Source organism: Platichthys flesus, chromosome 9 (assembly GCF_949316205.1).
Source record: "Platichthys flesus chromosome 9, fPlaFle2.1, whole genome shotgun sequence".
Lineage (NCBI taxonomy): Eukaryota > Metazoa > Chordata > Actinopteri > Pleuronectiformes > Pleuronectidae > Platichthys > Platichthys flesus.
In genome coordinates this window covers 17,412,762-17,431,778 of record NC_084953.1, presented here as the reverse complement: position 1 = coordinate 17,431,778, position 19,017 = coordinate 17,412,762, and the positions used below count along the sequence as shown (strand labels likewise).

The 19,017-nt window shown below is 47.2% G+C and overlaps 1 protein-coding gene across 1 annotated transcript in view; it reads right to left on the bottom strand.

The window, feature by feature from the left end:
• Window positions 1-464: 464 nt before the first annotated feature.
• midn (midnolin) overlaps window positions 465-19,017 on the bottom strand; it is a 28,568-nt gene continuing 10,015 nt past the window's right edge. The window contains exons 5-8 of the mRNA XM_062394821.1: window positions 13,630-14,184; window positions 12,267-12,390; window positions 11,792-12,127; window positions 465-4,236 (exon numbers count right to left, since the gene is read on the bottom strand). Coding sequence (XP_062250805.1) covers window positions 3,974-4,236; window positions 11,792-12,127; window positions 12,267-12,390; window positions 13,630-14,184 — 1,278 coding nt within the window. The 3' untranslated portion in view covers window positions 465-3,973. The remainder of the gene's footprint in view (window positions 4,237-11,791; window positions 12,128-12,266; window positions 12,391-13,629; window positions 14,185-19,017) is intronic.

The window sequence follows — 19,017 nt, the reverse complement described above, 5'->3', positions numbered from 1 at the left end:
TGTGAATGTGTGTGTAAATGGTTGATTGTCTCCTGGATGTCAGTCCTGTGATGAGCTGGTCACATGTCCAAGGTATACCCCACCTCTCACCAGATACTCCCGTACAGAATGATACAGATAATGGATGGACTGGATGATTATTAATGAACTTCTATTAAGAGTAGAAGCGAAAATGTATGACCCACATGTTTAGACTGAGCTCTGACTTTTCAATGAAACATGGCATTGGAGCCCCTTGACCCGTTGTGGCCATTGACCTGTGCTAGTCCTACCACTTCCACCCTTCAGCCAGCCGAGATGCTTCAGTCCAATCATCGAGTACATGAGATTTAAATACAGGGTAATGTTATATATTTATCAATGCAATTCCATCTAATAAGCTTCTCATGTTACCTCATGAAATAGATTCTCACATGAATTATTAGATCGAGTGGGTCAGTAATAAATACTCAAGAGACAACATGATGTACTCGTTTTGTTTTTTATTTATTACCTAAAAAAGAAAAAATGTTCTATCACAAGTCACACTGAAATGTATTGCTTAAGAAAAAAAAATATATTCATATATTTTTTCTTTTTTTTGCTTTCATTTTTTTTCTTCTTTTTTTCTCTTTTTCGGAAACGTATTGTTGATTCCATTATATTCCACCAAAACAAAAAAAGTTGTTTTTTTAACGGACATCAGCTGCTGCCTCGTCCTCAACAAACCTTCTCCCCCACTTTTTAAAAAAAATGCACAAAGAAATACATAATTCACAGTTACCATTTTGGTTTCATAAATTAATACAGTCACACATGTGCTACACCGGTCTAGAGCTAGAACATTGTAAATTGTATTCTTGAATCCTGTTATTTTCAATAGTTGGCTACAAGAAATAACAGGCAACTTAAATGACGTGATCAGGATTTCCACCAACGTACTGTTTTTTTACCCTCTCTGTAATGCTTCTGTCATCTTTTTGTTTTGTTTCGTCTTTTTGAGTTTCACACAGAAGTGAGGCACACACAGAGTATAGTTCATACATATACAAAAAAAAGAATGAATTAAATAAAATTTGGGTAGGGCAGGGGATAAGTCCTTTTAAATCGTGTTGTATCCAAGGAAACAGCAAGTGCATTTAAGTCTGGAGTCCTCACAGGACTTGTCTTATTCTGAATTAGGGCTAATTCCTGCAATCTGAGAACTGTGGCGTAAAATTCCTCAGCTGGTATGAGATTTGTGTACTTCTGCAGCTTGTTGGTGGGAGGACTGACTCAAGAGGGGGTGTGAGGTTTGGACGACGCAAAACAAGCATGGCAACACAATGAAGAAGTGGGACAAGGACAGTATTTGAGCAACAACACCAACTTTTTTCTCGGAATAGCATTCGATTTACGCAAACAAGCTGTACCCCTAAAAATCTATGACTCTCGTGGCTGCGAATACTACAGTCGTGTGTACCAACCAATGAAAACAAGCTTAAATCTGACACTGACACTGCAAGGGCAACAATTTTAAGGCACAGAAGCCTTGACATAATAGAGACTCCACCAGCTAAAAGCACTAAACAACAGATGCCCAGTGTCCTCAGTGACAACAAAAAAAAAACGCGCCTTGATGACAACAAGATCCGACAATGATAAACAGAGAAAGATACAAAATAAAAACATTCCCGCCCCCATTGTCCCCAAATGTCTCATTTTTTTAGTGAAAGGTAAGGCCACTTAAAAAAAAGATGAGGTTCACCGAAAAGGTAATCTCTCACTGCAATCTGTGGGAGTGCAATTGTGGTATAGGGTGGTCGCTCGATCGGACAGACAGACAAAAGAGACAGATGCCAGACGGATGCTTCTATCCAGTAGGTTCGACGGACAGTACAGGTAAATCTGCCGGGCTGTTGGTTCCCTGTGAAAACGTTCAGGCCGGGAGGAGGAGGAGGGGAGGTGGCGCAACGGTTCGTGGGGCAGCCTGGGTCCTTGAGAGCCACTGGGGGTAAAAGTCAGCGTTCAGGGAGTAGAGAGAGAGCGAGAGAGTCTGTTGCTCTTTGCTCATCAGCTTCAGTGTCACACAACAGGAATGTTCAGTGCTGAGCAAGAAGTCCACACTTCACCTTCATCTGTTTTGTTTTTTTCTTCGTTAATACTTTAGCAGGGCACTGTCGCTCTAACATTGAGAAATATAAAGTTACAAAAAACCTAACCAACAAAAGCAGCATTGTTTATTTTCTGCACAAACTCATGCATGTTGTTAACCTTCATTCCCACAGCACCAGTTTCTTTTTTTTTTCTGCCATCAATAGAAAAAAACATCCGCGTTAATTTCACACTTCTGCATGCAAAGAAAAGTCACGTTTCCCTCCCGCTTGTATTATTGTTGTTATCATTATTTTTTTTTAATTTCGAATCCCTGTGTGTAGCAGCAAAACTGTGAACGGCCTAACCTGATATGTCAATGGATGTACTGGTGGAGGCACTAGATAATGATGCTGGATACAGATCCCACCTCTTCTCGCTCTATGCCAATAAAAAAATAGCCACTATCGAATCGAACGTGCCTAAACGACTCAGAGTTTGGAGTTTGATCCTGTTATGATATCAAGTTGTGAGCCCGCACTCACTGCAGCTGTTCTTTGTCATTTTGAGAAACTATGGGGTCACCTGGGCGACGACAACCCAGACAAAAACATAGGGTATTTCTAAATCAAATTACACTACAGTCAAAAAGACACAGGCACACACACACACACACACACACACACCCTCATAAACCTTTGCCAATTGTCACATTTATATACACAAACTAATACAAAACCCTCAACAGGTTCATTCAGGTCTGTGAGAAATGAGGCGGGCTGGATGAAAGTTGTCTCTCCGTATCTTTTTGTTGCGTCTAGAAGACTATAAATCATGAATGCGCTAATGGATGATTGAATGGATTATTTGTCGGTAGTCTAGCGACTGGACTAAAGCCACAGAGGGCTGCTGTTTTTTGAAAACAGCAGATAGGAAGTGAAATAAAAATAGATTTTTTTATCCATATACATTTTAAAGATTTTAAAATCCTCTAAAGCACTTTCTGTTAATCTTAATTCATTTTATTTATTCATTAATCATTCCTATCGATACCATATGTCACCGAGGTTGATATCAATACTTCCATATTCTTTTCTTTTTTCTTTTTTTTTATTCTATGTCAGGCCCCACCTCCTCCCCTCCTTGCACACTTTGACCGGCTGTTTAAAATCAAGGAAATCAACAGCCACTCTCAACTGTTATATGAAAACCTGAATGCTTTGTGAACAATGCTACATATTTTGTGTTTATAAAATATAATAGTATGTTTTCAAAATGGAAAAGGAAAACAAAAAGAAGTGTAACCACCCCATAACAGGTAAAAACTGGACACTGGTTGGTGAGTTTTTGAAATCGATAAGAATGCCCGTCGGAATAATCCATAGTTTGGCAGTTCTGCCTTTCTTTCGATTAGGAAACACTGAGGCCTCTGGTGCTCCTGTCCTCTTAATAAGTCCAGTGTGGATCTCTTCATTACTGTCCAGAGTGTTCTTTAAAAAAACTTTGAACAAGAAAATCTGAAAATACCACCACCACCACCACCACCCACTGAATTCTGCTATGCTCAAGTTCAGGTAAGGTCTCTGTGATCAAACCATAGAAAAGTCTTATACACTATTGAGTCCGGTTGTCGCCTGTCCAAATCCAAGCACGGCAAGAAAGTACTGTTGCTGCTGTTGCTGTATTTTCCACAAGGTCAACTGTGAAGGACAGGATGGGATTAAAGTCTGCAGGGAGCCTCTTTTCTTAATCGTGTGAGAGAAGCCAGTCACATGGTCAACCTTGATTTTAGCTTTGCACAGATCTCTGTCATTCTCCCGCCAATCCAGTCCCTCAAAATATATCTTTAAGTAAATCCCAAGCAAGGCTTTGCACATCTTTGAATCTGCCCCTCCCCTCCAGGGTGAGGGGATCAGACGGTTCAGGCCATGACGAACTCAGACTTCAAATCAGCCTTGACGTCTGGTTTCCACACTGAGTCGTCAAAGTCCAGGTCCATGGAGCCCTCGCTGGACATGCTGCTGTTGCTGTTGCTGCGCCCGGCCTTGCGGTTGGGCATCCACTGATAAGGGGCGCGCTGGTCCCTCCTGGCCTTCCTGCGCAGACGCTTCTGCTGCATCAGCACTTGCAGGCGCTCCACCTTGCAGCGGGTTGCACGGTTCTCTGTCTGACGCACACGGTCACCTGGAGAGAGGGAGGGGAGAGCGAGACAGTCAGGCATTTGTTTGCACGAGGAGTAACTGTGTTGCTCACAGTTAACAGAATTTACACTAATTGGTTTGAGAAGGATGTCAATGTGTGTGTTTGTGTGTGTGTGTGAGTGTGTGTGTGTGTGTCTGTGTGTGTGTTTAGAAGGCAGCAGAAAAAGCAACACAGCCTTGACGCTTGGCTAAGAAACACTGGGATCATTCCCTTGACACATTCACATGCACGCACACACACAATGCAACACTGGAATCTGGTACTTAACCTCCCCCACTGAGCATCATTACCCCCCCTCAATGCCATTTCATCCCCTTATCACTGAGTGGGGAGACCTTCGTCAACCCGAATCTCCTTAAGAACCACTAGCAAGGCCAAAACACACACAACCACAGGCCAGAGACGACACTCTCCGATAGCAATCCCGTGGTACGTGCACATATAATTGCAGATGACATGCCTCAGTGACTGGGTGTGCTACTAAGTGCATTCCTAGCTGTTGATGTGCCTATAGGAGAATCAGGTCTCGTGGGAGAGGCCTTGCATCGCACTGCGAATCCTTCTCCAACAACGACTGAGTCAAGCCTAATTCCATTTATACGTATATATTCGGGAGCTTGGAAGGAAGGGAAAGCAACCGCAATCTATTAGCAAGCTCCATTAGTATCTGTCTGGGAATTAAATAATTAAATAATGGGCTAGAATGTCAATAAACTGACGCACGGCGGCCATCTCTGCCTCTGCTGCACAGCAAAACGCGCACACACACACACTCAAATCCTGAATACGAGTACATCATGTATTCACACAAAAATGCATGCAGAGTGTGTACACTCACGCACACTTACACACAAATACACGCGTACGCACTCACAGGTGCATGCGCGCACACACACACACCGACAGCAGCAACAACCGCAGTAGCTTTTAACGTGGATCGATGGCAAATTAAAAAGACCTATTGATTAAACCTTAGCTCTAGTGCAGCCATCCATTTCGGGCCCAGGACAACGCTATTGGCTTTCGATAGAAAATGCAAGCGAATGGAAATTGTAAGCGGGGAGAGAGACAGGGAGAGATTGGGTTTTTCCCCCTTCATTTTTTTTTCTTTATTATGGCTGTAGCTTCCTACTCGCAGCTCATTGACCCAACACCCCCTCTTCTTTCCTTCTCCCTCACCTCCTCCACCAATCGCACACACGGAGGACCCTCCTCCTCCCCTAAGCTAGCCCCCACCCCCATGGACAGCTATAGGTGGGGCAGTATGAAAAGAAAGGGAAGCAGGATAGAAGAGGAGGGGCCGGCAGCGGTGTGGGTGAAGGAATTCCTCCCCCAGGGGTGACGGGGGGGGGGGGGGGGCGATCCTGCCCCCCTATCCACTCCCCACCTCATCGGAATGAATTGCGGAACCTGTGTGGGCTTAATTTACTTCTTTCCCTCATTTGCTTATCGGATCAAGGAGCACGGAGCCTTTCTCTCCCACTATAAATATTCACCACTGTTTGGCAGTGCATACTAAAGAACTGAACTGCAGTCATGAAGATTCTCGACAACTTTTTGTGTTAAAAAGCTCTTAATGTGACTCTCAGACACATAGATGGACTGGGGTTATTCCACTTCCTGGCTAAATGATCTGTCCGGATACAAGGGTGTGTGTGTGTTTGTGTATGTGTTTGTGTGTTAGGGCAGCATGTCATCTCAGAGAACAAGGGGTTTAACCAGAGAGGGGGTTCTCATACATTAGGGCGATTGTTCCACTGCCTCAGCTCCATGTGACATCCACATACACTGCCGTGAGGCTTTGTTCCCCCTCCGTTCCTCCCTTCTCCCCCTCATTCCCCTGCCATGGCTGTGCACAATGAAACAGCACAGCCAACACTTGCCTACAAACAAAATCTTTTAGGTTTGGTACAGTTTGTCTTTGGAAAGTCCCAGTTTAAATTCTGTCTTTATCTTATCAACAACAGCCATGATCCTGTTTAGTTCATGGGCACATTTACTGTGACGACACAGGAAAATATGTAAGAACAAACACACACACCATAAAGGGCAGTTTGGCGGGGCTGTAGGAGATCTTGGCCTTTGGCTTGGCAAGAGCTCAGGGAATGTGCTTGGAGCTTAACCAAATGTGTGTGTGTGTGTGTGTGTGTGTGTGTGTGTTGGGGGCCATTCATCAGCGTCACTACCGGAGCCCTGGGCGACTGGGCCGGACACAGCTGGCCGCAGGGATCTCCAGACTATGTTTATGACAGTAGGGCTATTATTAGGGCAGGCTAAAAAGGACAGACTATACACACAGCCTGCATGCACAATACCAACACACACAGAGATACACACTGGCTGGCCCAGAGCCTGGCTGCAAACAGTGAGGTTTGACGTAAGCAAAATAACCTTGGAGGACCCAGAACCATGGGTTCCTTGGGTAAGGGACATTGGGGAATGAATGAGAGTAGGAGGAGGGGAGAGAGGGGGGAAGATAGAGAGAGACCATGCACATGTACAATCCTGCTTGACACAGAAAAGAGACGGTTGATTAAGCAACAGCAGATCTTTTCTTAGAAATGCGCGAATATCAAAAAGAAGTCAGGTCAAGGGCACAGAGAGGGAAGGAAATGCCAATCTCCTCTTCCTCCTCTTTCCTCTTTCAACCGCTCTTTTGCCTGCCAGTCACACCAACTCTCCATCCAGATCTGCACTCCACACTCTCCTACTCTGAAGACCCTGACACAGGCTCTGTACATACATTGCACACTGCAGCGAGAGCTGGGGAAAAACAGACATGAGGCAGGGAGAAAGAAGGGGTGATCTATGAATTATTGATGCGTCAGTCAGTTTTCCTTGCCTTTGCGCCCAGCCCAGCAACGTGACAAGGACTGAGATAGGGAGTGAACAGGGAGGAAGGGTCGGAGCGGGGTGGGTGTATGGAGGCGGCAGGGTGTATGGAGGCGGAGGGGGCGCAGCGGAGGATGGAGGTAGAGGAAAAGGGGAGGAGGGCCGCAGCGTGTAGGACGCAGGGGGAGATTAAAGGAGCTTCTCCTTTTATTGATTGTATAAAGATTGGCCTTCATTTGCAGTTGTCTTACTGCTGTTGTTTGTTTGTTTGCCTTGATAAGTCTTGTGATCTTGCAGAGAGAACATTGTGTTTGCTCAGCATCAGGGGGAACCGGGGGATGGAGGAAGGGGTGACAGAGGGAGAGATAGAAAGAGAGGAGATTAGGAGAAAAGAAGATCACTATCTGTTCTTTCTGAAGCCTCTGTCACCATTTAATGTCTAAATAATATAATAATTACTGTAGTATTCAAAATTAAATAATGACAGTAAATATAAATGCCTGGCTATCATGAGTCAATAGTTTAGATCGAGTCAGTAAACCACAAGAAAATGTGTTGGTACAGTTTAACAAATATCACAGTAAAGTGCATATACCTCTGCCAAGACCCTCACATTGAATGAAGCTTTACACACAGTTATCCAGTTCCCGGATTCCCCACCTGGTCCAGATCCATGCCAAATTGTAATGGGTTCTTCCCCGACACACACCACATCCTTAAATCAAGTTTCGTGGTATGCACCCAGTGGTTTTTGCCTAATCTTGTTCACAAATATACCAACAAACAAATCGTGAGGAAGCACCCTGAAGTGTAGTCTAAAAATATGAGAAACCTGAACTATGGGGGGGGGGGGGAAACTTTCCCATCTAACCCCCAAAAAACAAACCATCTCAGACGTAAACTAAAGCAACCAATCAAATCCTGGCTAATATGAGCATTTGACAGCACCGTGAAAGGGCATTGACTGCCCCGCAGGGACACAAGCTCCTCAATGACTTTTAGATTTAATTTGCATTCTCTCTCTCTCCCTCCTTCTCTCGCTCTCCTTGTCGACAATGAAAGGGCATCTGATGTGCTTTGCAGGCTTTGCTAGATAGCTACGCGCTGAGCTGCGTCACAGGGGTATTTGCCGAATTACTGGTGCACGTGCGTAACGAGACCCTATAACTAAGCCTATACCTGTCGATAAGGTGCATTGCTGTGGTCAAGCGGGCTTAGAGTGCAGGACTCGGGGAGGTATCCTGCTCTGTGCCTCCCTCTCTCCCGGTCTCCCCTCGCCTTCCCTCCTCCTATGGCTTTGCCCAGTCCCAGCCAGCACAACGCTAACATGACCTGACAAATCGAAAGGGGACAGGAGGGGTGAATGAAGGGATGCGGAAGGGAAACAAGAAAGGAAGGGGGTGCTGGAGAAGCTATCAGCACTAACTTTGCCCCTGCTTTGCCCCTCTCTCTCTCTCAGTGCGTGCCTGTGTTGAACCAAGGCAGCTGCAGTGGGAGTGGAACTAAAAAGGCAGCCCTATAATCCCACAGCCCCCCCCTCATCTGCCCCACAATGGCTCAGCCTGGTGCCCTGCATGTAGCCCCTGTCCCTGGCCCCTGCACAATGGGTTTGACTGGGCAGGGGGCAAGTTGGCTGGAGGGGGGGGGGGGCGGGTGCCGGGGAGGTCCATCCTACTCAGTAAAGGAATTTAGCCAACAATCAGCCTGCCAGGCGCCCTAAAGCCCTCCTGTTAAAATCCAACACGAGTAGCTGACAAATCCTCACACTCAGCAATACCGCAAAGCCATGAAACCAAGCTAGTCACCCAAGCCTTTAACAAGGCCTTTATGTAGAGACATTGTGAGTGTGTGTTCAAGCTTTTTATTTACGCTTGTCTTCTCCCTCTCGCACATGAACTTGCAGTGGAAAGGGTAAAGGCTCTCCGGAGACAGCCAAGCTATGTGTGATTTTCAAGAGGCTGCCTCAACCTGAGTTTAACTGTACACACACACACACACACACACACACACACACACACACACACACACACACACACACACACACACACACACACACACACACACACACACACACACACACACACACACACACACACACACACACACACACACACACACACACACACACACACACACACACACACACACACACACACACACACACACACACACACACACACACATGTTCGGGCAAATGGGGGACCGGGTTATTCCTGTAGCTGAATAAAGGCAGGTTTGTGTGAAGCAGAGTTAAGCTGCGGTGTTAAGTCCAGTAAGTCTTCCATCAGGTGCCGGCTGATAAGTCTGCCTCAGACCGCTTAGTCATCGGCTTCCTTAGGACACCATGTGGAACAGGATACCGATAGGCACGAAGCCTCTGTCGGCACCAACACAGCGGCACATTCATTGTCTCAGTGAGCTGAACTCTGGTTGGCTGGGAAGGTTACTCATTCACATTACTTTCTGGAAGCGGTGAAGTTGAAAAAAAAAGCATTAAACAGGCTATTCTTTCACCCATACTTTTTTTCTCTGTCCTTGGTTAGTCAGCCAGCAGTTAGTAGATGGATGTACAGGATACAAACACTCCTATGATGAATGGAGGCTTGGTGTTTGTGATTTTAACCGCCTCCCTGTTCCGCGTCCTCCACCTCCTCCTCCTCTTACTGCCCTCTACTTCACAAAGCAAATTCTTTTGAGAGCTGCATTTCGAAATAAATCTATCTATTTAAAGGCCAAATGAGCACAGACAATGTATTGATGCACAAGACAGACGTGGAAAGAGAGAGGGGAGTGTGTGTGGGGGGGGGGGGGGGTAAAGGTGGAAGAGAGAGACAGAGATGGATTTTACAGACAAAGCTGTTTTTGGACAGCAAATGGGGGAAACAGCAGTGTGGGCTGCTGAGTGCAGACGAAGAGGGATGACAGTTATGGGAGAAGAGGGGAAGGGGGGGTTGTATGGAGGGCGGGAGAGTGAAGGAATAGAAGGTCTTCCCTGAGTAAGGAAAATAACCCTGTGTTATTCCAACTGTTCACTTAACACTTGTAAGGGCGACACAGAGGACCACTGGACAAGCCTGTTCAATCTATGCTCAGTTTCTACAGCTGAAGGTCACAGGCCCTGTTCAGCCCTGGTATTAACACAGCTCCAGGTTTGTGAGCTCCCACCTGGTAATTAAATGCTTCCTGAATGCGTCTCCTGTGACCACACATGATCGGGTCACCCTGCTCTGTATGAAAATAATCAAACAGTCACTTGTGTTCCTGAAGACCGAATAATGTTGTCTTTACAAAGTCTGAGTTAACAGCTGTGTCTGATGGACATTGTTATTGCGAAGACAGTGTTTGATGCTAGCGAGCCAGAGGTAGAGAGGAGTCAGGAGTGGTTGAGTGGAATGACGCTGTGCTGTGAAGAAAGTTTTAACTAATTTTTTACCAATTTAAGGAAAGTATCTGTTAGATTGATTGTGAAACTGTAGCAGGTCAGAGACGCCAGCGGAGTGGGCGGTCCTTGAGGCCAAGATTGGATTTGAGAGCGAAAGGGACGTGGCCACATACGTCCCAGACACCCTTTACTTAGCGTTGACAACTGCTGATCGGATCACTCAGGGCGGATGTTAAGACCAAGTCTGAACAGGGTCATCAAGCAGTTGACAAAGCCCACGTATGTCAATAGAAATGTATGCTCTTGCTTTCCTCAAACAAAAGCAAACATTAAACATCTATTTCTGTTTTCCAGGACCCTCCCTGCAAGACTATTCAACAAAACGTACGAGCTAGCTCACCAAAGAGTGGCTCAATTTCCTCAACTGGAGATAAGGAGACAGCAGAGGACAATGCTGTTTCTCTCAGCACCGCCAGTCTAACCTTACAACATGGACTGAATGATATCACTTCTGGACATCTGTCTGACACTCCACATCCTGTGTATCTGCAAAGGAAAATGAGGTTTCAAAACACCCAGGCCCTAAGTCCCTAAACGATATCATCTGAGCTCCAGCGCTGCCCTGCACGGCCCAGCCCTTGGGCACTGGAATGTCAGGGTTTGTACGGCCACAACGAGCCACAGCCCATACACATCCCAGCTGCAGTCCTTCTTTAAGAGGTAGGTTAAACCACCCGGGGCCTTATCTAATCTAAACATGGCCCAGCCCAGGCTTGAAGGGGTAAACCTATCTCCTTGGTGCACAAAAACAAAGACAACTCCACTGCATGACAAGTGAAGCCTGACTGAACAGGTCTAAAGTAGCTTGTATTGCATTACTATGGAGACCCCCCCTCCCCTTTCCCCTCCTCTTCCTCTTCTCCTCTGCCTTAAAACCCAGGGGAGAAAAACTGTAAGCACGACTGTTTTTGTTCTATAATCTGACTCTTCTATTCTTGCTTTGTCCGAATTTTAAAGATGAAAATAAGTGCTTCAGTGAGACAGTGATCCGAATAGCTAAACATGATGTGCTGTGAGAATAGAAACTAAAAGACAAAGATGACTATGAATTCTTTAGTAGATTGCAATGGAAGAGCAGAGCTTGATAAAACAACAAATTCCAGACTGTAGTCATTTCACACACACAAAATTCTCCAAAGCTGCGGCAACTGAAGAACATCTGCGCCACAAGGCTTCCAAGGGACGCACAATGTCTTAATGTGAGTGTGTTTGTGTTCAGGCATGCTTGCATGAACAGAGGGAGCGCGGAGGAGAGCCACTCACCAGGGGGTTTGCACATGCGGATCTGGCTCTGGCACTGCACCAGCGGATGAAGAGTCGGCGGAGGGATGATGGGGCTGACGGCAGGCACAGAGGTAGCTTTGGCAGAGAGGCCCGTCACGCTAGCAACTGGAGGTGAGGGAGGTGGGGAGGGGGACGGGGACGGGGACGGGGACGTGGGTGTGCCACACTGGGTCTGGTACCGAAGCTGGGTTAGGGAGGGTGGCATGCCCTGGTAGTGGCGTGTTGCGCTCAAGAGGTCGTTGAGGATCTGCAGGATGGTACCAATATCTCGTCTCGGACGCCCATTGCTGTCCTGGCAGTTAGGGTGCAAAGTGCCTGATGGAGAGAGTGACAAAGATTGTAACAATGGCACACAGTTCCTCATAAATGACGTCTTCCAGGTGGATCTCACCCTGCGAATGGTTATTTCTGAGAGCAGTGATAAATCTTAATGGCAGCTCAGTGTCACCCTTACCTGAAAAGGTCCCTGAGAAGACTCCTGGAGCGTGGTTGACAAAGCTCTCAATTATGGCGCCAGGTTTACGGGAGCGTGTCGAGGGACTGGTGCCACTTGTAGGGCTGTTGGTGCTGCAGTTAGCCTGGAGGGGGAAATGATCAGATGAGGTGGGTAGGCAAGAAAAGATGTTTCTAAATCTATCTTGTGGAATGTGGAAAATGTATCAGCATATACATGTGGCATGCAGACGAAGCATGTGAGCTATGTCAGCTGTGACATGTTGAAATCATGTAAGGTTTATCCTGAGGACACCTTTATGAGTTCTGTAAGTTACCTGCACTTAAGGGTGTAGTAACGCAGTAATGCAGTAAAGGCTGGGGTCATTAGAAACTGCAGGAGGATGGAAACCTGAGCTTTCTAGCAACTAATGGCGCAGAAGCCCCTGGGTATCGTGTTACCCCAAATCTGAGAACTGACCAAACTTGGCAGCCTTGCTACTTCACCTTAGCTTAACTTGGATCACATAACTGACATCTGAAAGTGAAATGGAAACCCATGCAACCGTCTTTTGAGTTTGTAAGTATTATGGTTGTGAAAAGCCTGGTGAGAAGTAGCCATTTCTCTTGTTCTGCAAACTACACTGGCACGTCTCTCTGGTTTCCTTGTTGTGAACCATCTCTCCCACATAGTCCGCTGACATCTGGTTCTTATTCTTTTACCATAGGCTGCAGCTTGGGGAGGTAGACCAAGTATAAGGAGCGAATGTGGTCAGTGGAGATGAGTAAGTGTGTTTGTTCATGTGTGTGCAGCTGCTCTTCGTGTTAACCAAAGTTAAACAAATGGCTATAAAGGTTAATGATAAATGACTGAAAATGGCATGGTTAATGATCAGTCCCAACGTGAAAAGCCAGCTCACTGATTCATTCAGACTTCTTTCCTCTGCCTTTTTTTCTCATCCTCTGTATTCCGCCTCCCGTAATCCCATATATTTCACTGAGAAGGATGAGGTCATATGAATGTCATCGTATGTGTTTGCCTGTTTGTATGTATTTGGGAAGCAGACTGCATGACTAATGACACTGTGCACTATGGAAGCACACACCCACCCACACAGACACACACACACAACACGTGCAAATCTTCCCTAGATCTGACTTAACCACCGCTTCACCCTCATGCTGTTGGGATATCCATCTCATCTAATCAATGTAATGGAGGAAGATTTAGTTTTTCTATTTTTCATTCACCAGAGGGTTAAGATGGTTTTGTATATTAGTTAGCTCAGTAAGTTTTGATTAAGTTACCTCTTACTTATGACAAACATGTAACAGTGGAGCAAACAAAAACATAAATAATATGAATACATATTTTCCGAGCTCACCTCAGGGCAGAGGACCGGGGCTACAGGGCTGGCCTGGCCGATGTCATGACTGGGTTGGCTTGGAGTAGGCTGTTGGTAGTGGTGATGGTGGTGATGGTTATGAGCTGGTGAGCGGAAAAGACCTCCAGGGTTGTGCATCGGGCGAGGGGAGTGGGGCGGAGGAGGAGGAGTAGGAGGGCTACAATGGGCCGAGGAGGGCGACTGGTGGTACATGGTAGGGAGCGGCTGGTGGTGCGTGGAGGGCAGGGGGAAAGAAGCGGAGGCCGGGGAAGATGGGGAGGAAGGTACCGGGTGAGGCTGGGACACGTGGAGGCTGGGCTGGCTATGTGGATGATGGGGAAGGTTGTGGGAATGCGGATGAGGGTGGGGGACACGGGGCTGCCCTGTGGGCTGTCCCGCTGCCGTCTCTGTGCTGCCGCGGGTGATGAGGTGTCTGTGCTGGAGTTGGGGACCGCCAGACTGCTGCGCCGCCAGCTGCAGCTGGACGAACATCATGTGATCACCTACACGCAACGCAAGGGTGAGGGGGGAGCGGCCGGACAGGAAGTCACTGACCTGCATGGAGAGAAAAAAGAAAGGTTGAGTTATTAATAGGACTTAACAGAAAAATCGCAAGACACCGTTTGTCGCGGTAGGTCCACCACAGGCTGGGTATTTGTCCCTAACATCTTGAGGCCAAGTCTGAAATGAAAGCCAAAAAAGAGAGAGACTGTCCAAAGTACATTGATTCCTCTGTAAATGAACCAATGGACAGAAGCTAAAATTCACATACACCAAAGTGCTTTGAGCTTGCCCTCTCATGGAGACTCGGACACACCACATTAGCCCGTCATGCAATCAATCACTTTTCTGTTACATTAGCCTATTTACATCTGCTGCGGGGAGCGGTTGATGAGGAGACCCATTGGAAAACACAGGCACAAATAGAACCCACTCTCTCTCGCCTCCCTCAGTCCAATCTTAGTCAGCAGTGTCATTTAGCGCAGAGACAAAGGCCACCCTTCTGTCTGGCCCGGGGCCTGAAAAATCAGTCCCACGTCCAGGAAATACACCCCGCCCGCCTCTCAAACACAGAATGGCCGATTGTCCAGAGGTCTGCAGCGGAACTGGAAGAGCTGCCCATTTTTGGAGCTCTGGCAATGGGTGACAGGGGGCCAAGTGTGGAGGCCTCCACTGATCCACCCATGGCCCGGATGAACACACACAAATACACACAGGATAGCGAAGTTGTCACGACTTGGCTGGAGGATTCACGCTAAACAACAAAAGTTCTCTTGTCCCCCCACTCCTGCAAGCCTTGCTCTCTAGCTGTGTACTGCTACTCATTGCATTAGTATGTGCGCGTGAGTGTATGTCTGTTTTTGTACGCTTTTCTTGTGAGAGCCAACAGAGGGTCAGTAAGTTTCTTTGGGCCATGAAGACTCAGCAGTAATGACATCTCAGGTTCTCTCGAAATAGAAGCAAACAGAAATAAACAGCACTGGCAAATACAAAGTGACACTTCTGTCCAAAAAGGTTTCAACAACCCTGACGGCCTGTGTGCTTTCAGTCCCCAGAGAGGCAGAGAAGGAGGGAGACGGAGAGGGGGGGGGGGGGGGGGGGACACAGGAATGGAGAAGGAGCACTGAGAGGCTGCAGAAGAGGAAGAGGGAGCACAAAGAGGATGAGAGAAGGACTAATGGCAGGGCAGAGAAAACAAGTAATAGAAACATACATACAAAGACAACAGAAAATAGCAGAGGCCTAAATCCCTGCAGACCTTGCAGCCTTTGGAGTGTGCTTCTGAGAGGTTGGCCTGTAGTTAACCCTGTGAACCACAAGGCTCTGCCCGCCATCAATTCTCTCCCATTCCGCTTATTTATTTCTCTATCGACCACTGGCTCTCTGTTGCCAGGGTGACCTTTGCACATTGGTATTGACATGGTGTGGAAAAGAGGATAGAGAGAGAAGAGAGGCAGGTGAACAGACGGGGGGGTTGGGGTGATCCGATGGCCGCATTGCAACATGTAAATAATCAACAGCTAAGGCAGCACAAAAAAGGAGAGATTAGCATACAGGGGGCTGCAGGATAAACAGAAACTCAGCCTTTTCAGAGTGTGAACTCAGTCACTAATGGCTTGTTGATACAGTACACAGCCGCCACGATTACTCCATAGTGGTAAGACAATAAACTAAGCACTGGGCAGGGTGTGAAGTGGAATTGCTGGAGGAAACACCACGTATAAAAGGTCACCCAATAGACAAGATGTATGTGTGTGCGTGTGTGTGTGTGTGTGTTTGTGTGTCTGTGTGTGAGGCTTTGGGGAGGTGATGGGTGGGTGGGTGGGTGGGTGGATGGGTGAGAGAGGGAGAGAGAAAGATAAGAGAAAAGAAGGGGGAGGACACGTTGACTAAGCCTGTGACTGACAGCTGTCAAGAGAATGAGTCGACGGTTTGATTACCCACAACACAGTGAACACACGCATACAAACCGACGCATTCAAAAGTCAGAGTACCCGAGGGAGATCATTGACCCAGTGTTTGGTTAGAGGGAGGGAGGTAAATCAGCCAACTGGGTATTCTTTTGTCTGTGGTAGAGTTCAAACCTTCTATCCTGCATCCACAAATACCCAGACTTTGTCATTAAGCTGTGACCACTCGCAGTTCACACCTGGAGTCGGAATCTGACTCGAGTCGCTGCTTGTATTCAGAATTAGCTTCTCTCTGCTCACATTTATCTGCAAAGAAACCACTGTGTCATCGTCGATTGATAGATGCACATCGATATCTCTAAATGTGGCCATGAGGGACACGTCCTATGTTTGAGTTTGGGATGATGACAGCAGTGAAAGATCTGTTTATACCTCCTGTCTGTGAAGGGATCATCAGAAATACCATTTAAAGTCTGAGCAGGGCCTTTGCTTTAGCGTGCGAGAGAAAGTGAGAGAAACAGGCCGACAGTGAGTGACAGCAGGAGAAACAGGGGAGGCTTGATTATCCTTATAATGACTAGTGTGGATTATTCAAAACCACCGAGATGAAACTCATGGACTCCTACTGAGCTTCCAATACCACTAGGCAGGCTTTAAATTAGCCTGCACCAGAGGAAAGCTTTCTGCCTCACACTTCTTCTTTTCTTTCCTATCGTCAACTTTGTCCCTCCTGGAGTCCCGACCGTTGACTCATGAGTCAATTTAGAGGTTGCTCACACAGGCCGCCCTCGCTCTCACATAAATGGGAGCAAAAATTTCGAGGAAATCTTCTCCTCTGTAATGTATGCACATGAGTCATTCGGGGTCTCCACACTTACTCACACACCCCACAAAGCAACCTCATCTTTAGGCAAGAAATTAAAAGGCCGCAAACCCACATAAACACAGGCATCTAATTTGCAGGGAAAATTATAGGGGGACCACTCAACTTCTATAATCTGATTGGTCACTTTCCCTTCCCTCAGAACATAAACAAGAGTGTGGAAGTCCACTCCTCCAAGATAGAAGTTGCCTCATTTTTATCGTCAGACGAACTCATTCCCTGATTCTCCTGGGCACAGAGAAAAGGAGAGCGAACAGCTTGTGTAGCTGGGAGCCGTGAGCTGTGGAGTGGAACACCTGAAATAGGGCCTGTTTCCTGAGGGAGGGGAGGAGGCGGAGGGTGATACAGCGCGACCCGCCTGCCTGCCAGAGGCTAGATTGGTGAGAGTGATCAGGTAACAACAAGCCTCTTCCAGACGGACAGAGACTGTGAGAGAAACAAGGCAACTGAGTGTGTTAGAGACGGGTGTGTACGTATGTGTGTGCAGGGGGGGGAAGGGGTTCTCTAGTGCTGGAGAGCTGGCAAGCAAATGATTCCCAGAGGTCTCGGCTAGCAGCTCCGCTCCAGTCCAAACATGTCTGTCTGCTCTAAGGAGCACAGCCAAGACAGCCAATGTGGCTGGCTACCACTGACGTCAGGAGACAGCAGATAGAGCCTTCTGGAACATCAGAGGCAAACAAAGGATAGCTTCTAGGCTTGTCTTTAAGTCTGCCACCTTCCTCTTCCTCCTGAGTTTCCACCTCGTTCCTTGCAAAGGCCCTCCACAAATTCCAGTCCTTCATAAAACGTACGGTCGTCTGTAGTGCTTTTCTACGAGGTGATGGGGAGAGTGGAGGGCCCAACTTTTGTTCTGTTACGGCAGACAGAGAGAAACCAGCCCGTCATTGTTCTCTTTCTGATGCAGCAGCAGTGGTATGCAAAGAGAAGAGGAGCTCATGCCTGAAGAATAAGGTGTGTGTCTGCTTATAACGACATATTCTCAACAGAAACCATGCAGGCATGATGTCAAAACACAGTCTACACAGGGGCACACAGGTGTTGATGAAGACATTACTCTTCTTTAACAACTGACGTCCACAGTCAGTGCCATCAACCATTTTGTTTTAGTTCTCAAGGTCCAGGATGTGGTATTTTGTTCGGCAGAAGGCTTTGGTTGCTATGCAGTGAGTGGAGAGAATATGATACGGAGGAGTTGAAAAATATGGAGGAAAACGGGGGGCGGATGGCATGAGAAAGGGAGAGAGCAAGGATCGTAAGGGGGGGGTTGGGTGATGGGGGATGCGGGCGATGGGGGTAGGGTGTCAGACTGGTGGTGCTGATGGTGGGTGATGAAATATTCAGTGAGAGTGTGCCTCTGGCTCCTTCATTCTTTTTTTTTTCTTTTTTTCTCTCTCGACATCTCTGGCTGACAGTTTTATTTATTGGGGTCCCTGTGGTTCAAGGAACTCATTTGCAGTCATTCTTCCTTTGCACACTAAGCAAACTAAAGGAGAGAGATAAGGAGTGAGGAGGCAGGAGAGAGGCTGAGGGAGGGTTGAGAGGGACGGAGAGGGGAGAGATAGAGCGGCACTGGCAGCACTGAGCTGACATTCATGAACAACTGAGCAGCTTTGTGCCGGAGAAAGGAGGTCAGAGGATTGGAGGGCAGGACAGTCGAGAGAGGAGAGGACTGGAGGGCAGGACAGGAGGGTGGAGAGAGGGAGGCCATGAGATGAAGAAGACATCTTCCCTGGCCATGTTTTGGTTCCAGTGCTGCTCAAATGTCCAAGAGCTATAGGTGAAAGGTACGGTTAAAAAAGCTGCTTATTAACCCGCCTATCGACCTAAATGTTTGATCGCACCAGGACACTATTGATAGTCTCTGTGCAAACACGCACCAGCTAAAGATGCAATAACAGGCCCTCAAAAGAGACGGGGGAAAAAATCAATGACTTGCATCATGGCCCAAATCCTAAAAGCAGTCAGGGGGCTCTTCAAAGAACCAATTCGAAAGATAGGCGTCTGTAATACTGCCTGACAGGAAACAGAGGGGGCTGTTCAGTGTGGACCAGCTGGCCATCCCTAAATTTGATCGGCTGAGTAAAATGAGAGATC